The sequence below is a fragment of the Pinus tabuliformis genome, chromosome 5_2 (assembly GCF_031772625.1).
Source record: "Pinus tabuliformis cultivar Carrire ecotype Pingquan chromosome 5_2, CPIR1, whole genome shotgun sequence".
Taxonomy (NCBI): Eukaryota; Viridiplantae; Streptophyta; class Pinopsida; order Pinales; family Pinaceae; genus Pinus; species Pinus tabuliformis.
Window position 1 is genome coordinate 751,580,140 of NC_142306.1, and position 19,426 is coordinate 751,599,565.

Genomic DNA, 19,426 nt, shown 5'->3' on the forward strand with positions numbered 1-19,426 from the left:
AATCACGGCAGTGTCACAAGGATGGCTAGTGAAATCACTCTTCGCAGCTGTTCCTCAAAATGGGTAAACAATCAAATGGAGGTGAATGATCGGCCAATGGAAAAGTGGAGGTGACGGTGCAAACATGACCAAGGCTTTAATGGCTGATAATGCTACATTCACGGTGGTTATTTACTGGAGGATAGTTCATTTTTTTACGAGCTCAAACGCGGATTGAAAAACTTGCTCGATCTTATGTTTATTTTTTAACAAGCATGAACTATGTGCTAAAACTGCTCGATCTTATGTTTATTTTTTAACGAGCATGAACTATGTGCTAAAACTGCTCGATCTTATGTTTATTTTTTAACGAGCTTGAACTATGTGCTAAAACTGCTCGATGATAAGTTTGCATGCCCCCAACATAATAACGCTTGCATGCCCCCAGCATAATAACGCAAATCGAGGTGCATGCCCCCCAAGCTTCATTACATTCAACTCGGTGGTTGGAATGAAGGTTTACCTTTGAGATTTGAAAAGGGGATTTGTTTCATTTTTTAATGAGGTTGACACAGTAAAAGAACTATCCTCATGACTCCTTGTTTCATTTTTTAACGAGGTTGACACGAGATAAGAACCGTCCTCGGAGTCCAAATCCATTAGATATAGAAGGTTTCATATTCCACTGTGGCCACTTCCGCCAAATTACTCGGAGGCGATAGGGAAAAAGTACCCATTAAGGCAGGGTCTTTTAGGAGACCTACTCCGATATTTTGGAGCGAATGATTGCTTCCATGGATCATTGGAATGCTTCCAGTAACTTGAGAACCATTGGGGAGGAAGTTTTGTTGATCGACGATTGTAATCCCTCCTTGAAAGGGAAATGCAATCTTTCTGAAATAGGTCGACACAACAGCTGCCATGGCATATATCCATGGTCTTCCTAGTAAGATGTTGTAATCAAGATTCTCATCTATGATTTCAACATCTATTTCTATTGTTTTCCCTCCTAGTTCAACTTTCAAGTTATTTAGGATACCATATGGGGTATATGTTCTTAAGTCGAATGCTTTTAACGTCGTCACAGACCGCGACAAGGTTGGAGATCCTAAAGTTTTCCAGCAACTCATCGACATAATACATGTAGATGCCCCCTCATCAATAATTGTTCTATGAACAGTTTTGTTGAGGGCTTTCACTTGAATAAGGAAATCTAGTTGAGCTGGTAACTGAGGGTCATATCCTTTATGATCAAAGGCCACAAGATTGGAATCCATTGGGTCAATCCCACCTATTGCTGATAATAAAGCTTGCTCTTGGGAGAGGAAATTTTGCGGTACCTCAAGTGTCGACATAGTGGACGACGATTGGGCCAGGTCCTCTATTATATTATAATTCTGTGCTATTTTTTCACGAGGATTAAATGTCGATTTGTGCACTACTCCCTTTGGCGACTTTATCATTTGTTTAGGAATGATGGGTGGCACAACTTTGGTCAAAGTTGTTGTCGAACTACTAGGTTGTTCATTAGCCTTGTTATTCGACACCTGCGGATTCTCGTAATCTTTATTCCTTGCCAAAGCATCATTTTTCTACTTTGAGATAGACAACATAAGCACTTGGGATCGGGAAGCATTTTGATTAGCAACCAGTTTGGTTCCCGGGCTTGGAAACGGATCAGTCAATATTGCTCAGGTTTTTGAACTCTTAAAGAGTTTCTTAACTTCAGCTATATGTGGACAATCTCTCGTCCGATGATCCTCATCGCATATATGACACCCCGCAGGGGGTTTCCTTTTTCTCCCTTTCTTTTTCTTCTTGCCCCTTGGTTGCTTCAGTTGTTTTCCCTTGTCGGCCGACACGGCATTTACTTCCGAGGCAAGAAGTTCCTCATTTGCATTATGACTAGAAATCTTACAGGCCTTTTTAGATGTAGCCTTTGTCGATTTCGTGTTTGTTGTGCCAATCACACCATCGCCGACATGAGAGTCATTGTTTGATTTAGGAGGAGGAGGAATTGAGAATTCCGGTCTAGGGGCGTCAAGTATTTTGTCATAGAGCGTGCCGGACTGAGAGTAAATCAAGTCCAGATATTGCGCGCGAGCGATAACTTGCTCTTCTGTTACGACTCCCCCCTTTGCCACATCTTCCGTGATGGAAGGTAGTAATGACTTGATAAACCATTCAGCTAAGAGATGATCGGGGACGTACGTTTTTACCATCCTACGACGACGTCGCCACTCATGTATATGATCAGATATGTGAGTGGTTGTTGTCTGTTTGAAGTTGGTAAGAAGTTCCGTTCCCGTTTCGTACCTTATTGGTAACTGAAAATGGGTTAAAAAGGTTGTGGCTAAGGTACTGAAGTTTTCGAACAAAGCTCTAGGCAATTCGATGTACCATTTTGCCGCCGGACCCGTTAACGTCCTCTGAAAGAGCCGAAGTCTTATCGAATCATCATTTAGGGTGTTTGATGAACACCACAGATGAAATGTCATCACATGATTCAACGGATCTTCACCCGGATTTCCATTAAATTTAGGAATATCTGACGGAAGTTTATGCGGAATCGCTGGCCACCAAGGGGCATAAGCAATTGGATCATTCGTCAGCCGGTTTAGATCTGGTAATTGTAGAGTTGCTATAAAGGGTAATTGTTGATTCAGGTTAGGCGAAGCATACCCAGGATAAGATGGAATCGCCTGAGCAATGGGTCTTTGCATACCAACATAATGTATTTCATGTTGGCAACTTTGAAAAGGTTGATGGGCACAACCATTATAATATGGTTGTTGATAACTGCTTCAGAAATGCGGTTGCCCATTACTTACAAAGACTTGTTGCTCAGGTCCTTGATATGATTGCTGGAATGGCGGTTGTTGAGATTGAACCAGCCCTGGTTGTTGGACCATTTGCTGTTGTCCAATACTGGATGATTGACCAAGATGAGGATTCATAGTACTTGTCTGAGCCTGAGTCGCTCCAGATAAGGAGGCACTAACCTGAGGTTGTGATTGAGTCGTTGAGACAAGAGGCTGTTGTATTGCAACCTGAGAAACTTGGGGTTGACATACAACAGGTAACGCTTGTACTTGCGATGCAGTCACCATAGCAGGTATAGTGGGAATATTCGACACAGGGTGGACTGGTTGCATTGAATATACAACCCTTGGTTGCTGAGGCAGTATTGGTACCCAACCGCTGGATGTAATTCCAGTTTGACCTGAACTTTGTTGTAAACTCCCACATGGCTGTTCTCCGAGAGGGAACAATGAAAAGGCATACTGCCCTCCATATGGTGGCAATCCAGTACTTAAAGGGTAGATTGGCCTTTGAAGACACATTGGATCAATTTGTTGAGTTTCAACATAAGAAATATCAGATGATAATCCAGATGAAGAAATAGGAACTAACCATGTCGTCGAAGCAGTCCCTGATTGGACTCCGACTTGTTGCTGATAACTTGTCGGGACAGATGGTATACCATTGAACATCGTTGGAGTAGCAGTAGGAGGCTGTGCCACTGCTGTATCGGACGACACAGTCCTGGATGTCGACGGTTGTTCAGACATATCTAGTCTATCCAAAATATTTTCTAGCGATTCTACAAGAACTTGCGATGAAGTGAGACTAACTTCGAAGATCAATGAGGGAAAGGTGATGATTATTCCATTTAAAATAAATTTTAGACGCTTTGACACAACTTTTTTTTTCAGTTTTTAAGAGTCGAGAAAAAACAAAAGATGACTCTAGTCTCCTTCGATTTTTAATGAGCCTGAAGTGACAAGTGCTCAGATGGACCTTTTCCGTTAAGGAGTCTGAAAAGGAACGAAAGGGACTGCTCTGGAGTTCTAGGTAGAGGGTGTGCCAAACCAATCGCAAAACCGCAGAATACTTTTTAAGGTACGAGCGGTCAATCTTCCCGAATGTTGTGTTCAGTGCATTGCGATCAGTAGGGCGGCCGACATGGCTTCCTATGGATAAAGGTTTTATTCCTATAGGGGTCTCCCAATATATACTCGACGGTACGTGGGAGCACAATCCGTACTGGTACTTATCGTCTCTCAGGAGGAATCACCCAACCATCAGCGAGGCAACAGTTACCAGGTTTTACGACGCCGGAACACGTCTCTAGCCTACACCTCTATGTTGTGTGTTAAGTTCCAATGCGTTGTTAAGTTCATTCAATTTATTTTAGGTTGATCTTTCTTAGAAGTTTGCCTTTTTGGATCACCACGAGATGTAGATACAATTCCTAAACGCAGTCTAAAGATGATAAGAAATTTTTTATCTCTTTTCAACAATGAAAATCCTAGCTACAAGGGGAAAAGAAAGACACAATCGTTTCTCAAAGAGCATGGAGCACACTGTAAATGCACTTTTCCTAAATCAATCCATACAAACTGTCAAAATGCAAATGCACTTGTTCATGTATTTGTTTTCACTTTCTTAATATTGATGCCTAAAAAGAAAGTTGTTGTACAAATTTGAATTTGATTTCAAGTGAAAACACAAACAAGCTCCTTTTCGAAATCAAAAAGACGAGTAGATTACGACACTTTATGATTTTGAAATAAACACTTGTTTCGACACTATAAATTCACAAATTCAAACCAAAAGACAAAAGTAAAAGCGCAATCAACTGTCAACAACAAACAAACTTACTCCTCATATCAAAACGACACTTACGACAGGTCTAGATCTAAGGGCGACAGTATGACTAGTTTACTTTTGTAATGGGAAACTAAAAATGATGTAACAAATACACAAAAACAAATACAGCCTATTTTATACAACTGAGGCGGAATTAAGGCAAAGAAAAGGGGGTTTCAGATAGGTACACACACTGATAACAGGCTGCAAAAATCAGAGACAAAACTGAGCAAAAAGAAGCAAAGAACCACAGCTGCACAGGGCAAAGGCCGATCAGCGCACCTGTTGCACAGAGAAACTGAATTGCAGCGCAGGTAGACCTCTCGGGACCTGCGTTGAAATGCAGAGTCTCTTCACAGAGCCTGCGCTGAAGCAGAAACGAGAATTGTCTCTAGGTTCTGTGTCACGGTTTGCAGTTTAATCTACGGTTTTTGGCCGGATAAAAGCTATCAATAAGGTACAATTAGAGGGATGATTTAAAGGAGGACTAAGAGCTATCACAAAGGGCAGTTAGAGCATTTGTGGATCAGCTGTTTAGATCATAAACAAGCCCAGTGAATGGACTAGAGTAGCAGATCTCTACTTTGCATTTGTAAATGGCAAATGCAGTTCGATTCGCCACTCCTAAGTTTATGAGAAGAACAACAATAGAAACACAAATAAACTAACTAGATACAATACCCAGCGGAGTCGCCAATTTGTTGTTGGGAAAAGTATCCATTCAGAATGCCCTATCCCACTCTAAGGTGTGATAGTGCCTTAGCAACAAACAAGGAAAACTATTTTCGTATTCTTCTTTATGAAATGTAAACGAAGAGGAAGGATGTAACTAACCTGTGTCTTTCGCTAGTTTGTTGATCCACTCGCTCTTCTCTTTGTTCATTTCCCGCTGCCTGCTCCCTCACTGGTCCAGCTTCACCAAGTTCCTGCAAGATCACAGAAGAGGAAAACTACACAAAAGACATAGATTTACATTCATAACTAGTTTAGGATCAGATTTAAACTAAACATGCAAATATAACAAAGCATCATTGATACACAGCATGTAGGAGAAACTCAAATAGTTTTATTGATATAATAAGAAAGTCCAAGAGGAGATACAACCAAGTGAGTCCTGATCCAGCATCTACCTCCCAGCAAAGGAATCCCTTCCTCTCCTCCAACAAAGCATAAATCACCCAATGCACTAATCTCAATCTCAAACCAACAGCAATTCTCTGCAAAGTACAAAATTCCAGCCTCTTGGATCTCTGGGATGAGGGATCCATATATAGATGTAAGCAGAGAGGATGAGTCAACTTATGTTTTGACTTGTGGCTTCTCTCTGTCAGTTCTTGCTTCCACTTGGAGGCTGAGAGCCTCTTACTCATCACTGGTTGAATTCATTGAGGCAAGTGTCATTGAGGAAGATTCTGGAAGCTTCCATTATCTGTACACCTCGCGGAATGACACTACCATTTGGCATTTCTCGCTCAGCGCACCCTGGTAGTGCATTTAGGTGCGTTACAACGCACCTAGCTAGTGTACTGGAGTGCATTGCAACGCAGGCAGCTAGTAGAGCATCTGAATTGATCCTGAATTGACTAGTTTTGAGTGGTTTTTGGTGAAGAACTTCTGGGAGAAGCTGTCATTGGTTGACCTTGTTCCTTTAGGGGCAGGAACAACACTTTTAGGGACTTTGGATCCCTTGGATTATGGACATTTCATGCTCAAAGCTGTAAGGCACAAAAATGTCTATAACATAGCCAGATATAACAAATGATTTGTCGAAGGTTTTTCTAGGGTGGCATATCCCAACCTCTCTGCAAGAGAAAAGGAAAAAGCTTTAGGTGGACCCCTGATTATCAAAGGATTTTTGAGCAAATCAAACATCTACTTACCGCCACACCCATTTTGAGCATTGTTGATCCCAATAAAAAATATGTGGTTTGTACGGATGCTAGCAAAGAAGGTGTAGGTCATGTATTAATGCAAGAAGGAAAATTTGTTGCCGATGAATCGAGGAAGCTTAAAGAATATTAGAAAAAGTATTCGGCCTACGACTAGAGCTGACAATAGTCATCCATACCGTAAAGATGTGGCGACATTACTTGATGGGTAAGAAATTTCTGTTAATGACTGATCATCATAGTTTAACAAACTATTTCAGACGGCTCACTTTGAATGCTAGGGAGAATCGTTGGGTGGGCTTCCTGAGCGAATTCAATTTTGAAATCGAACACTTGAAGGAGAAATAGAACTGAGTTGCGAATGCCTTAAGTCGAAAGGTAAATTGTTTGTATCAGATTTATTTCAGTGAATCACAAACTAATTTTTATGTGCAGATTAGAGAAACATCCATGCTGGATTTAGAATATAAACATTTATGATAGCAATCTAAAATTTTAAACATCCATGAACATCGATTGGGATATGAGGTAAATTCAGAAGACTTGGTAATTTATAGGAAAATGATATATGTGCCTAATAAAAAAAATCTTAAAAATTTAATTTTAGACGAAGACCATAACTCCTTATGTAGGCCACCTCGGATACTAGAAACTCATTACTGCTCTTAGAAAGGAATTTTTTTGGCTTGGTGTGAAGAAGGAGGTAGTAGAATATTTAGCCCGTTGTTTGGAATGCCAACAAGTAAAGGCAAAGCACCACCACCTAGTGGGATTACTCCACCCATTGCCTATTCCTAAATGGAAATGGGAGACCATATCCATCAATTTCATTATTGGCTTGCCCAAGTCTAAAAGACAAAATGACTCAATAATGGTGGTAGTGGACAAATTGAGCAAATCTGCTCATTTCATACTATTACAGTCAACTTATAGAGTGGTACAAATTGCTAACATTTTTATGAAAAACATTTTTAAATTGCATGGAGTACCCAAAATGATCATTTACGACCGTGATGTGAAATTTACATCAGTGTTCTAGAAATAACTCTTTGAAGGATTGGGCGCACAACTACACTTCAACACTGGTTATCATCCTCAAACAGAGGGGCGGACGAAGTGAGTAAATCAAGTAGTAGAAGACATGCTGTGAACTTATGTAATGCAACAACCATGTAAATGGGAGGACTACCTGCACTTGGTACAATTTTTTTATAACAATGGATACCATACATCCTTATAGATGAGTCCCTTTGAACTGTTATACAGGCATAACTGCAGGACATCCTTGTGTTGGGGTGGTCCAGAGGACAAATGGATTCTAATACCATATATGTTAGATGAAATGGAGGAGATGGTTAAAAAGGTACGACCAACTTGAAGGATGCTAAGGACCAGAAAAAGAACTTTGTTGATCGAAAGAGAAGTTTGGGAATTCCAAGTGGGTTATCATGTTTACATTCGGGTACGAGCCAAGAAAATCACATTGTAATGGACTGGATGTGCTAAACTAGCACGCCGATTCTGCGGTCCTTTCAAAATTTTGGCTTGAATTAGACTAGTGGCTTACCATCTTGCCTTACCCAGCCATATTCGTGTGCACAATGTCTTTCGCGTTTCTCTACTTAATAAATACATTTATGATGCTAACCACATTATCAATTGGCAAGACATTCAGGTAAAATATATAATAAGTAATTTTTTTAAGAATTATGACTTATTAAACAAGTTGGTTGATGATTTAATTATTTTTGTTGCCATGTATAGGTCAAATCGAAAGGTGAGTTCTTGGTCGAACCCCTTGTTATACTCGATTGGAGAGAAGTAACGCTGCGAAAACAAGTTATCACCTAGGTTAAAGTGTAATGGCAGCACTATGGGCTAGAGAAGGCTATCCTAGAAGGATGAGAAGGTTATGAAGGAGACCTTTCCGAATTTATTTTAGAAGGAAAACATCGGGATGATGTTACATATTGGGAGGGAAGATGTGATATCCCCAGATAATGTAAATATTTAAATTACTATAGACTAGACAAACTGTTTATTATTTTAAGTTATAAAAATTATTTCTTGAATTTAATTATGAAAAAGTGAAATAACAGTTACCTGTAAATATTTTTTTGATTGCTAAAGTAGTTAAGATTAACAGTTACCTGTCCCTAACTAATTTCTTAAGGATTTATTCAGGAAAAATCAAGAGGATAGGGGTATCTGAGATCACGAAGAAAAGTGAGCAAGAAAGGAAAATAAGAAAATTTGTGTTGAAATGTCAGGAAGTTTTCTGTGGCTACGTCTGGTTTAGAGCAGATAGCCTTAAGACCATGGGTTTTCATACCAAAAATAAGAAGGTTCCTGTATCCAGGAACAACTCTGGGGGAGACTAGCTGACATAGTAGTCTCAAGGTTGGGAGGCGAAGAAGAAAGTAGTAAGGTCTAGTTGCAGACCAAATCTGGACTATAGCATGGTCCAGATAAGTGAAAACTCCTCTTATTAAATAGCTAGAAATATGATATGTATTTTTATATAAATCTATGCATGATACTTTCTAGTAGATAGTAGAGATGGAGTAGATAACCTGAGGAATTTGTATAAATAGTCCTTAAGTAATTTTTCATGTATCTAGATGAGAGGTAGATTACTTTTTAGTACCCAATAAAATGCACAGTCAATTTCGGTGGACAATGACAAAATAAACTGAGAGAGCTTAGTTAAGAATACATCACGGCAATGGAACAAAACATTGAGAAGACAAAAATGATCAGGGTTGCTACACAGATTTAATATTCATGCAAGAACCAGAATGCCATAATCTTTTATTAGGAAGGAAAAGCCCTGAAAATCAGGGACAAGACGAACGAACATATATGAATATATGATGAAATAAGCATTCATATTATGTACCAGAAAGAGGAAAGCATTTTAGGGACACTGACTTACCAAGATTAATTGAGAATGATTAAAGTAGAAGAATGGGTTAAGCAAGAATTTATAGATTGCGAGAGTTGAACCACGAGAATTCATCCTTTATTTTTAGATCCCTACCCTCGTGGGCGAGGTCAAACAATTTACCATTTCTACTTGATAACCACAGATTGAGTAGAAGATTACACTTTCAACTTAGAGCATAGACAAGCATAGTAGACTTTTATCTCTGATGAAAATAACGAAGAAACTACTAAAAACATTGCATTCCCATAATATGATTAAAAGATAAATAAGTATACGACAACTAAAGAACTATAAATTACTCATAACAACATTACGAGTTTGTCCAACCTATTGTCAAGAAAGGAATCTAACAGAGTTGGGTCATGGTTTTGATCCACGCAACCCTTTGCAAATATACAAAATACATATCGCCCCTTTTTAAGGTTGGCATTGAAAATAAATATAGTTATTCAAAACTGATAAATTAACAGTGGCCTGCGTAACCCCTTTGCAAATATACCCAAATGCATATTTCCCTTTAATGGCTAAAAATTCTTAAGATAAATACGGATAAGTACATTAACAACATAACATTTCAGAAATGAAATCCCCTTCTGGTGCCAAAACCCTCAACCAATAAAAAACCTTAACAGAAAAGATTTAGGCGAGCACAAGTAACTAGTAGTGGGTTGGGACTATCATTACCACGCTCAGTGGGCCGAGCGAGGGCTTCCATGAGCAAATCGCCCAAAAATTTATCACTTGCCAAACCCTCCATCCCAGCTGGGAGGAGTACCGATTATTAAAATCTAGCACACGATAAAAATAGTTGGATAAAAGACTCGAAAATGAAATGAGCAGACAAAATCACTCAGACAATACTTGCTTTAAATAGATGAAGCCCTCCTCGTTGCAGAATGCTGAGCCGAAAGCCCAATACGCCTGACAGGGAAAACTAGGGACATTTAAGAGGCATAATGTGGCAACGGTTAACAAATTTGGAGCACAAACAACCTCCAGCAACAAATGAGCGAACTGTGAATACCTGAGCATGGAGAAAACCCCTCCGTAGAGCATGATGTATCCAATTCCAGGAGAGGGAAGAATGAAGGGGCGACGACACTACTCTAGAGGCATAGAACCCTGAGGTTCTCCTCCACTGTCTGATCCAAGTGACAACTAGATACTGTCGATATGAAGCCAATCCCGAAGTCAACGATGGAGCTGTACAACAATAAAGACTCCAGAAAGGTGACACCTCCACCTAGGCCAATACAACAACCAGTGAATTAATGTAATGTGGGAGGCCGAGTGGTAAGGATTTAATGATAGCTTAGAAACCGGACAGTAATAAAGTCATGGCTTAAATGCAGTTGAGTTTATGGTATAGTTAATCGTGTCTTGAAAGTGACAAGACGGCCTTTGGGCTGGCTTAAATGCAGTTGAATTTATGGTATAGTTAATCGTGTCTTGAAAGTGACAAGAGGGCCTTTGGGCTCAGTAGAAACCCCACCATTGTATAACCATTAAACATTAGTCGCGAAAAATTTATACTCTGGTATGAATTGTTGTAAAGAGTTATATTATAGTAATTAGATATTACAAATAGACAATTGTAATGCAAAGATACGTTGGTAAATACCTCACAATTCTGGCACAATTCATTGAATCTTAAAAATAAAGTTCCTTGTTTCATATATAGTAATTTATTTAAATTTTTCTTCATGCATATTTTGGCATGTGGGTGTGTGACATAATATAAAGTAATTTATGCTCTTGTTTGCTTTTGTGAACTTTCTTAGTTTTACAATAAAAAAAAAATGGGTCTGAAATAAGATATGAAGTAAGAAAAAGTTAACTTGTCAAATTCTTGGGCATATACTTCATAGATGATTAATATGTGTGTGTTTTTTTTTAAATTTAATATAAGTTGTAAAGTAATAGAAAGTTGGTCAATAGGCATATCTTCCAGAGATGATTAATGTGTGTTTTTTTAATGGAATATAAGTTGTAAAGTAATAAAAACTTTGGTCAATCAATTATAGGTATATAATTTTTTAAATGGTTAATATATAATGGGTGTTAATTATTTTATATTTTGGAGTTTTGGTTCAAACTCCATATTTTAGTTATTTAAAATCTGTGAAATAGTTTTTGGTTAATTTTTTATTATTATTTAAAATTTGTTCTTGAATGTATAAACACATTAATGTAAGTAAATTTTTTTGACTTTCAAATTGTTTAAAATTTATGAATCAAATTTGTGATTGCACAGGTTTTTTTAAACTTTGGAAAAATTTAACTTAAAAAATATACAAAAATTATTTAAAATTTATGAATCAAATTTGTGATTGCACCATTTTTTTTAAACTTTAGAGAAATTTAACTAAAAAAAATATACCAAAAAACCTCCAAAATATTAATTAAATATAATTAAGAATATACCAAAAAACCTCCAAAATATTAATTAAATATAATTAAGAATTAGAAACTCTGTCAACCACACGTAAGTGATTGTTTCGAGGAATATAAGATCAAAATCACAACAGAAATAGGATGTGGGGTGAAAAGTTTCACCGCATTTTAATGATAGTGTAAATAGTAGAGTTAAAGACCCCTGCAATAACTTTTTATCACCCACAAGTGATTGTTTCGAGGAATATAAGGTCAGAATCACAGTAGAAATAGGATGTGCGGTCCAATCGAGTAACTGGGACCTCTTATTCTCCTCGTAAAACTAAGAATTGAAAGCAAGTCACTACGTGCTTGTTATAGACCCTAGTTATTTCGATGAATATAAGGTCAGAATCAAATTAGAAATAGGATGCGGGGTCCAATCGAGTGACTGGGACCTGTTATTCTCTTCGTAAAACTAAGAATTGAAAGCAACTCACTACCTGATCGTTATAAACACTAGCCTGGCACTATAATCTTTTCAATATTGTCAATTTTTTTTTATTTAAATTTTTTCAATAAAAAATGTTTAAGCATTTTATAAATATGATGTTTTTGTTTGTTTTTTTTAAATGTATTTTAATTTATTAGTAATTTGAATTATTTTAAAAAGTGAAGTTTAATATTTTTATAATATCTTGTCTTTTTAATAAGGTGATACAGCTCTGTGGTATTTTTTAATATATAGATGAATTTAAATTCCTAAAAATTTATATATATATATATATAAAATTTTAATAATATTTTATTACATTTTAATAAAATATGTAAACAAGGTGATATAACTTTGTAGTATTTTTTTTTTTATATAGATGAATTTAAATTCCTAAATATATATATATATATATATATATATTAACTTTAATAATATTTTATTACATTTTAATAAAATATATAAACATAAAATGAAAAAAAATTAAAATATTGTATAAAAAAATTGACAACATATTAACTTACTTTATTTAAAAATAAATAAATTAAATAAAGAAATAAACAAAGTTAATTATTCTAATGAAATTATTAGTTTTTAAAATCAAATATATTTGAATATGAATATAATAATTATAAAAAAATGAACTTCGTTAGTTCAAAACAAATCGTCTAAAATGTGATCATTTAATAGATTTCATTTTTAATAAATAAAGTTGCACTTAATAAAAATATTTCCACTCATCATTTTTAAATTAATCAAAACTAGAAAATATATATATATATATATATTTTTGGGGAAACTCAATTTATAAAAAATAATAATAATTCGCTTACACGCTTTACAATTTTTTTTTGGAATATGACAAAAATTAACCGCGTTCGTACAGCTATTCCTCGAAACCATAAAAACTTGTTTTTAAGTCAATACTGCTATTCATCAAAACCCTAAACCTATACGCGTTTTAAAGTCTATGCAGCAATTGATTCAGGCCATCTAAGTGGGTTGAGGGCCAAGAGCACCTCCATTTCAAGGAGTTCTTGCAGTGATTTTAAAAAATGAGTTCTGGGAGTTATTTTAGTCACCCGCCTGGCAATCATGGGCAGAACCAAGTCGACAAAATCATGTTGTTTGCCCGAATATGCCTTGTTGTGCTTGCACTCGTGATTGTGCTGCACTTCTATGGCAAATGTATTTGGGATTTGGTAAAATCTACTAGATTTACCAGACCCAGATCCCATTTTAGGCGACGTTGGATTTATTTTACTGGAGAAGAACCGGAAAGCCTGCAAAACATGGGGTTGGATTCTGCGGTATTAGAGACGCTGCCCAAGTTTGTGTATCGATCACACAATTTCACGGATCGGTTGGAGTGTTCAATATGTCTCTGCGAGTTTCAGGAGAATGAAACTGCCCGGATTCTACCCAATTGCAAACATAGTTTTCATGTGGACTGTATCGACATGTGGTTTCTTTCGCATTCCACTTGTCCCTTTTGCAGAACTTACGCCCAACCCAAAAAATCAATTTTGGAATCCTCTGGAGTTGCGCAGGCTTTGTCTACAATCCCAGAACCAATTGGGGAAGGGATCCTTCCCAGTCTGAATTTGGAGGAAGGGCAGACTGCAAGCTTTGAGGAACAATATGATATCGAGAACCCACCAAATATATTACCATGTTGCGTGGAGGAGCAAATGAATGCAGATATAGATGAGGGGACCTGCAGTGGAAGAGCATAAATTCGTCATTTTGCCATTCATATACCCAGGAAGCCCTTGTCTTCCATTAGCTTTACTCGCCAGATGGTTCGCAGTCGTCTTCGAAATCTCCTGCGGCTCACTTGCGTTCGTCTACAGACCATATTCCCCTGTGGTGTAACAACTATGATTCTCTGTAGTCTAATGATGATACACTGTATGATCTAAATTTTGATATATTGTTCTATCGTCCTTTTTTACGGTAAAATGTGTCAGAAAAGAACTGGAAATGGGTTCTGGTTTAGTTTTGCATATCATCCATCCTTTGTTTTCAGTTCGTCTCTTGACAGTTTTTATTGGACTGCAATCGAACTCATTTGATTAAATTGAATAGAACAAATCTGAAATACGATTAATACTTTCTTAATGATCTTTAAAGAAATGCAACGCTTTTCTGTTCTCCTCAGTCCAAAGGTTGGATGAGTTTTTTAACATTTTTGAAGTACAGAACTCACTCTTATTACGCCAAGGCGTTTCTAAGGGGACGGCTGCCCAGCGACGATCAGCCAAATGTATTTTCCTTTAAGAATTCCATCACAGAAAGGGAACTCCATGCAGATATCAAAATGCATTGACGCCGCTCTGATTCTGCTAAAGAGAGCTCCTCAACCGCTAATAATAATATCATAAACGGCCTTCTGCATACATATTCCAACAGGGCGGAGACTGCGGCTGCATAACGTTCCAAGTTACAGGACGCCATCCGTACTAAACGCCTGGTAATTTTTTATTTCTAGTGTTTACAACGTTTCTTTGTTCCGTCTTTTTGGTAAATTTTGTTGCTGCCTTCTGTGTTTATGCGGTTGGAATTGAACCCAGGAGGGTTTCTCCTTTGTTACAGGAATTGTCGTTTTCTTGTTGTTTTAATATCGCAGAAAGGAATCTTCTTATTTCAATACTTTTAGTATATATTATGTGTGGAGAACATGGTGGTAAATTTGCAATTTGAAAGTTCGTTTGTTTGAGGAAATCTGTGTTTTTTTGGGTTGTTTTAATATGGCAGGAAAGGGATTTTCTGATTTCAGTATTTCTGGTATATACTGTGGGTGGAAATCATGTCATGAATTTGCAAATTGAGTTTTGATTGGTTTATTTGGAAGAAAAATATTATTTTTGGGAGGAAAGAAAAGGTTTTAGGTAATTGTGATATTTATTTGTTTGTCTTTTTAGAAGAGAAAATGACTTTTGGGGCGTGGTTGGGAGTCGTGGACTTGCTGGCTGGGTTGAGTTAGTTGGATCGTTCGTAAATCTTTTATGAGCATTTTAGGCAATCTGGATTTTGGGTTGCACGGAAACTTTATTTTTTTATTATTATTAATTTTTTTATAATTTTATGAAAAAATATCATTGGGTCTGGGCTTATTTGTTGAATTCTTTATGTTTTGTAATTTTACGAAAAAGTAATATTGGATCGTGGTTTATTGCTAGTGAGGTTTAACGGCTTCATAGAGCATAAAAGAGACTTTGTTGATAGTTATATCTAACAAGAATTTATAAAAGGGGTTTTAATTTTTGAAAAATATATTTTTGAAGTTGGATGTTTAAGGGATGGCGTTTTACATTAGGTATACAAGTAGTTCTGGTTGTTGAGGATTATTTAGATGTACAGTTAGTTGGAAATGATATGATGTAGGGTCATTGTGGTTAATCATGATGGATAAAGCACATATTGTGTTGGATGGTTGGTTTTTTTTTTTTTTCTCAAAATACATATAAATACTCATATCTTCCTCAAAATTATGAGGGAATAACTTGGCATAGTCAATCACACTTAAACGCAAATTTACAGGATATAATGTTAGATTTCATTTCATGCTTTTAAGTATAGATTATATTATATTAAGCTCAAGCATCCGGTGTTGGATTCCATTTTCTTTGAACCTTTACTATGTTAAGATGAAGCATCCTGTGTTGGATTCCATTCTCTTTATTCCTTTACTCACAAGGGGTTACAATGTAATCAAGGATAACATTTTCTGAGACCTTTAGTTTGACAATACTATTACATTACAATGTGGTTAACCTTAATTTTGTATCCACAAACTTGTTAATTTTTTTCACCAAATTTGAAATATCAATAATATTTTCACAATTTTATAAAAAAATTTAAACAATTAAAATTAGACTCAATTTCTAATGTCACAAACTTGAGTAATGTAAGTTTCATTTATTTTTTGATGCCCAACTTAACAAGTGAAGTGCTTATCAATAAATGGAAGCTCACACTAAAAACATGGTTTCTTATAGGTTCCTTAGCATGTTTTCCCATATATAGTGTTAGTTTACTAGCAAATTAGCTTGAGAGTTGTTTTTTGATAACCAAATATTTGAAATTTTGTATGGTTGTATGGTTATAATTTAAGATTTTGTCAAGATAAACAAGAAATTGAGACTTTGTTCAAGGTTATCATGAAGTTAAGTCTAAAAGGGATCTACCAATGTGATTCATATAAGGATGGTGGGTTACATAGATTTACATCTTTATATTGGGAAAGTTGACATTGATTGACATGGTTTAATGTAAATTTGTGGCTATTTTTTATGTGCCTTGGAACTTTGTCTAGGCTACATACAAGTTTTCTTTTGCTAAATCTATCAACCGTATTTAAATATTTCACCTGTGTCAAAGCAATTCCCTAATTACCCATTAAATAGGTCACTTTTCTTTTGGGCTTGTAAGTTTTTCTCAAAGTACCCTAAGGAAGTATAAATAAAGATAATATCAAATGTTGCTCTTTTATAGAAATAAGCTTCCATCTAACCCAATATTAAAATTTTGTTTTATAAAAATAAGATGTCATCGAAGCCAAGTCTATTAAAAGTTTGTTTTAAAGAAGTAAGATTCCATCTAACCCAAGTCTATTTGTCCTAGAGATTGCTTCACCAAAGTAGACATTAAATCTTGATGATTATAGGGTTTATATAAGGTTTATACACATGTGATTTTCATCCTTTCTTGAAAGTATGCATAGATTTTGAAAAATGTATAGTGTATTTTTTAATTCTTATTAAGAGATATTTGGCAAAATAATAGTTTATGACTTAGTCTTTTTTCGTTATTAATCAGTTCTTTTCTTAAGTTATAACTTCAATCTAGGTGCCTAGTTTCTTTGTAGAAGTTACATGTGGTTTGACTTGGTCTATTTTATTTTGTTGTTGATTACTTTAGACATAAGTAGAATATCTATTTAGACTTTTTAGAACCATTCTTATCATTTTCTTTGTAGGTCCAGGTACTAATGTATGTGTGAGAGAACTTATTGGAAATAATACTTATATTTCCAGTATGATCAAATAATGGTAGAGTTATTGGTACTATAACGATGGAACAATAGAGTAGAAGATATATATATATATATATATATATATATATATATATATATTTCCACTATGATCAAATAATGGTAGATTTATTGGTACTATAATGATGGAACAATAGAGTAGAATATATATATATATATATATATATATATATATATATATATATATATATCCATATTCAAATTTAACTCTCGATATCTACTTTTAATAATGAAATGTATTGTTCGTGTTATTTCTCCAATTGGATCTTTTATTGTCATGGAATTTTGATTCTCTTAACATTCTCATAGATTTAAAGAAAACAATAACTCTTAAGAGAAAAGTTCTAAATCATATGAAAATTTAGTCTTTGGTTATCTTGGAATTTTAAATTTTTCAATATTTTCATAGATTTAAAGTAACCATAACACCTAAGAGCAAGGTTTTAAATCACATGGAACTTTACCTATTTCAATATCACTTTTTGCTTTTTACATATTTAATATATTTAAATGCACTTTGCACACATTAATGATTATAGTATTTATTTCTATTTAAATGTACTTTAAAATAAATGATATATGTAATTTTGTTTTTCCATAAAATGATGACTCTTTACTTTTTACTATTTAAGATATTTAAATGCACTTTCCACATGTTCATGATTTCTGTACATATTGGTATTTAAATGTACTTTAAAATAAATGATATGTGTAATTTCGTTTTCCATAAAATGATGACTACCCTTAGGATTGACAAGTTGCAAAGTTATTTATAAAATTTAAATTAGTAATTGTGTTTGAAGGTATAAAAAGAATGAGAATTGAAGTGTTACAAAGTTATTTATAAAATTAAATAAATAATTGTGTTTGAAGGTATAAAAAGTAAGTTAACAAAAGGGTTATGCAGTTTCATGTGCATTAGTTTTGAATTTGTTTCACAACTATGGAAATGTCATATCTCTTCATTGAAACAAAAATTACCACAACAAAAATAAGTATTATAATTTCTTCTTAATTATTAAGCAATAAATTACCAATAATACATGGTGGTTTAAATACCCACTTCATAACTTTTACATGTTATCATTACTTTTTTAATAATGTCATTATGGTATACAATCACATATAATTTGAGTTATGATATTCATAATCCTAACTTTTATGAATTTGGATCCCCAATCCCAAGGGATGGCGAGAGCGAACGCCTTGATATTTTGTGATGCTTTACTTTATTGGTAAGGGTACTCCATTGATGGTTCTCCATGGCTTCACCTCATCAGATGGTCACGAGCGATTTCATTTGTATTGAAAAGATTAATTTTCCATTGTATTGAAAAGATTCAACCCATTTTAATGAAGGCATAAAAGTAGAGTTAAAAACACTTATAATAAGAATTAAAAACTGTTGTCTACCACATGTAAGTGATTGTTTGGAGGAATATAAGATCAGAATCACAACAAAAATAGGATGTGGAGTGAAAAGTTTCAACGCATTTTAATGATAGTGTAAATAGTAGAGTTAAAGACCCGTACAATAACTTTTTATCACACACAAATGATTGTTTCGAGAAATATAAGGTCAAAATCACAGTAGAAATAAGATGTTCCTGTTGAAGATAATGGAGAAGATCCTAGAATAGGTAGAGTTGGTTCATGTAATCTCAAGATAGGAATTAGTTTATATTTCTTAGGATGTTGTTCTAACTTCCCTAATACCACGTTTTCTATTTAATGTGTAATGTGCATGAACAATGTAGAGCAATTTGCAGATCCAGGCTCTCCTAGTTCAGACTATCTTTCATAGAGCTGACCAGTGAGTTATAATTCTTTAATACAAACATTGTCATTTTTATCATGGTATCAGAGCTTCAGGGCTGAGGAACCTGTACGCTATCTAGTGGGTGCGAATAAACCGAAATCGTCGTAGGTTTTGAGTGGATAGGTGCGACAATAGCACTATTACACTTTGCGATTTTTATTTTTCAACCATCGTAGGTTTTAAGTGTAGATCTGCGACAGTCTCGTATATTAGGTGT

At 35.2% G+C, this 19,426-nt stretch overlaps 1 protein-coding gene across 1 annotated transcript; it reads left to right on the forward strand.

Annotated features, from left to right (window-relative positions):
- The first annotated feature begins 13,389 nt into the window (after nt 1–13,389).
- On the forward strand, nt 13,390–14,070 carry LOC149161425 (RING-H2 finger protein ATL2-like). The gene has a single exon (XM_089434875.1). It carries the CDS (start codon nt 13,390–13,392, stop codon nt 14,068–14,070), a length of 681 nt encoding a protein of 226 aa, XP_089291001.1.
- The last annotated feature ends 5,356 nt before the right edge of the window (nt 14,071–19,426 follow it).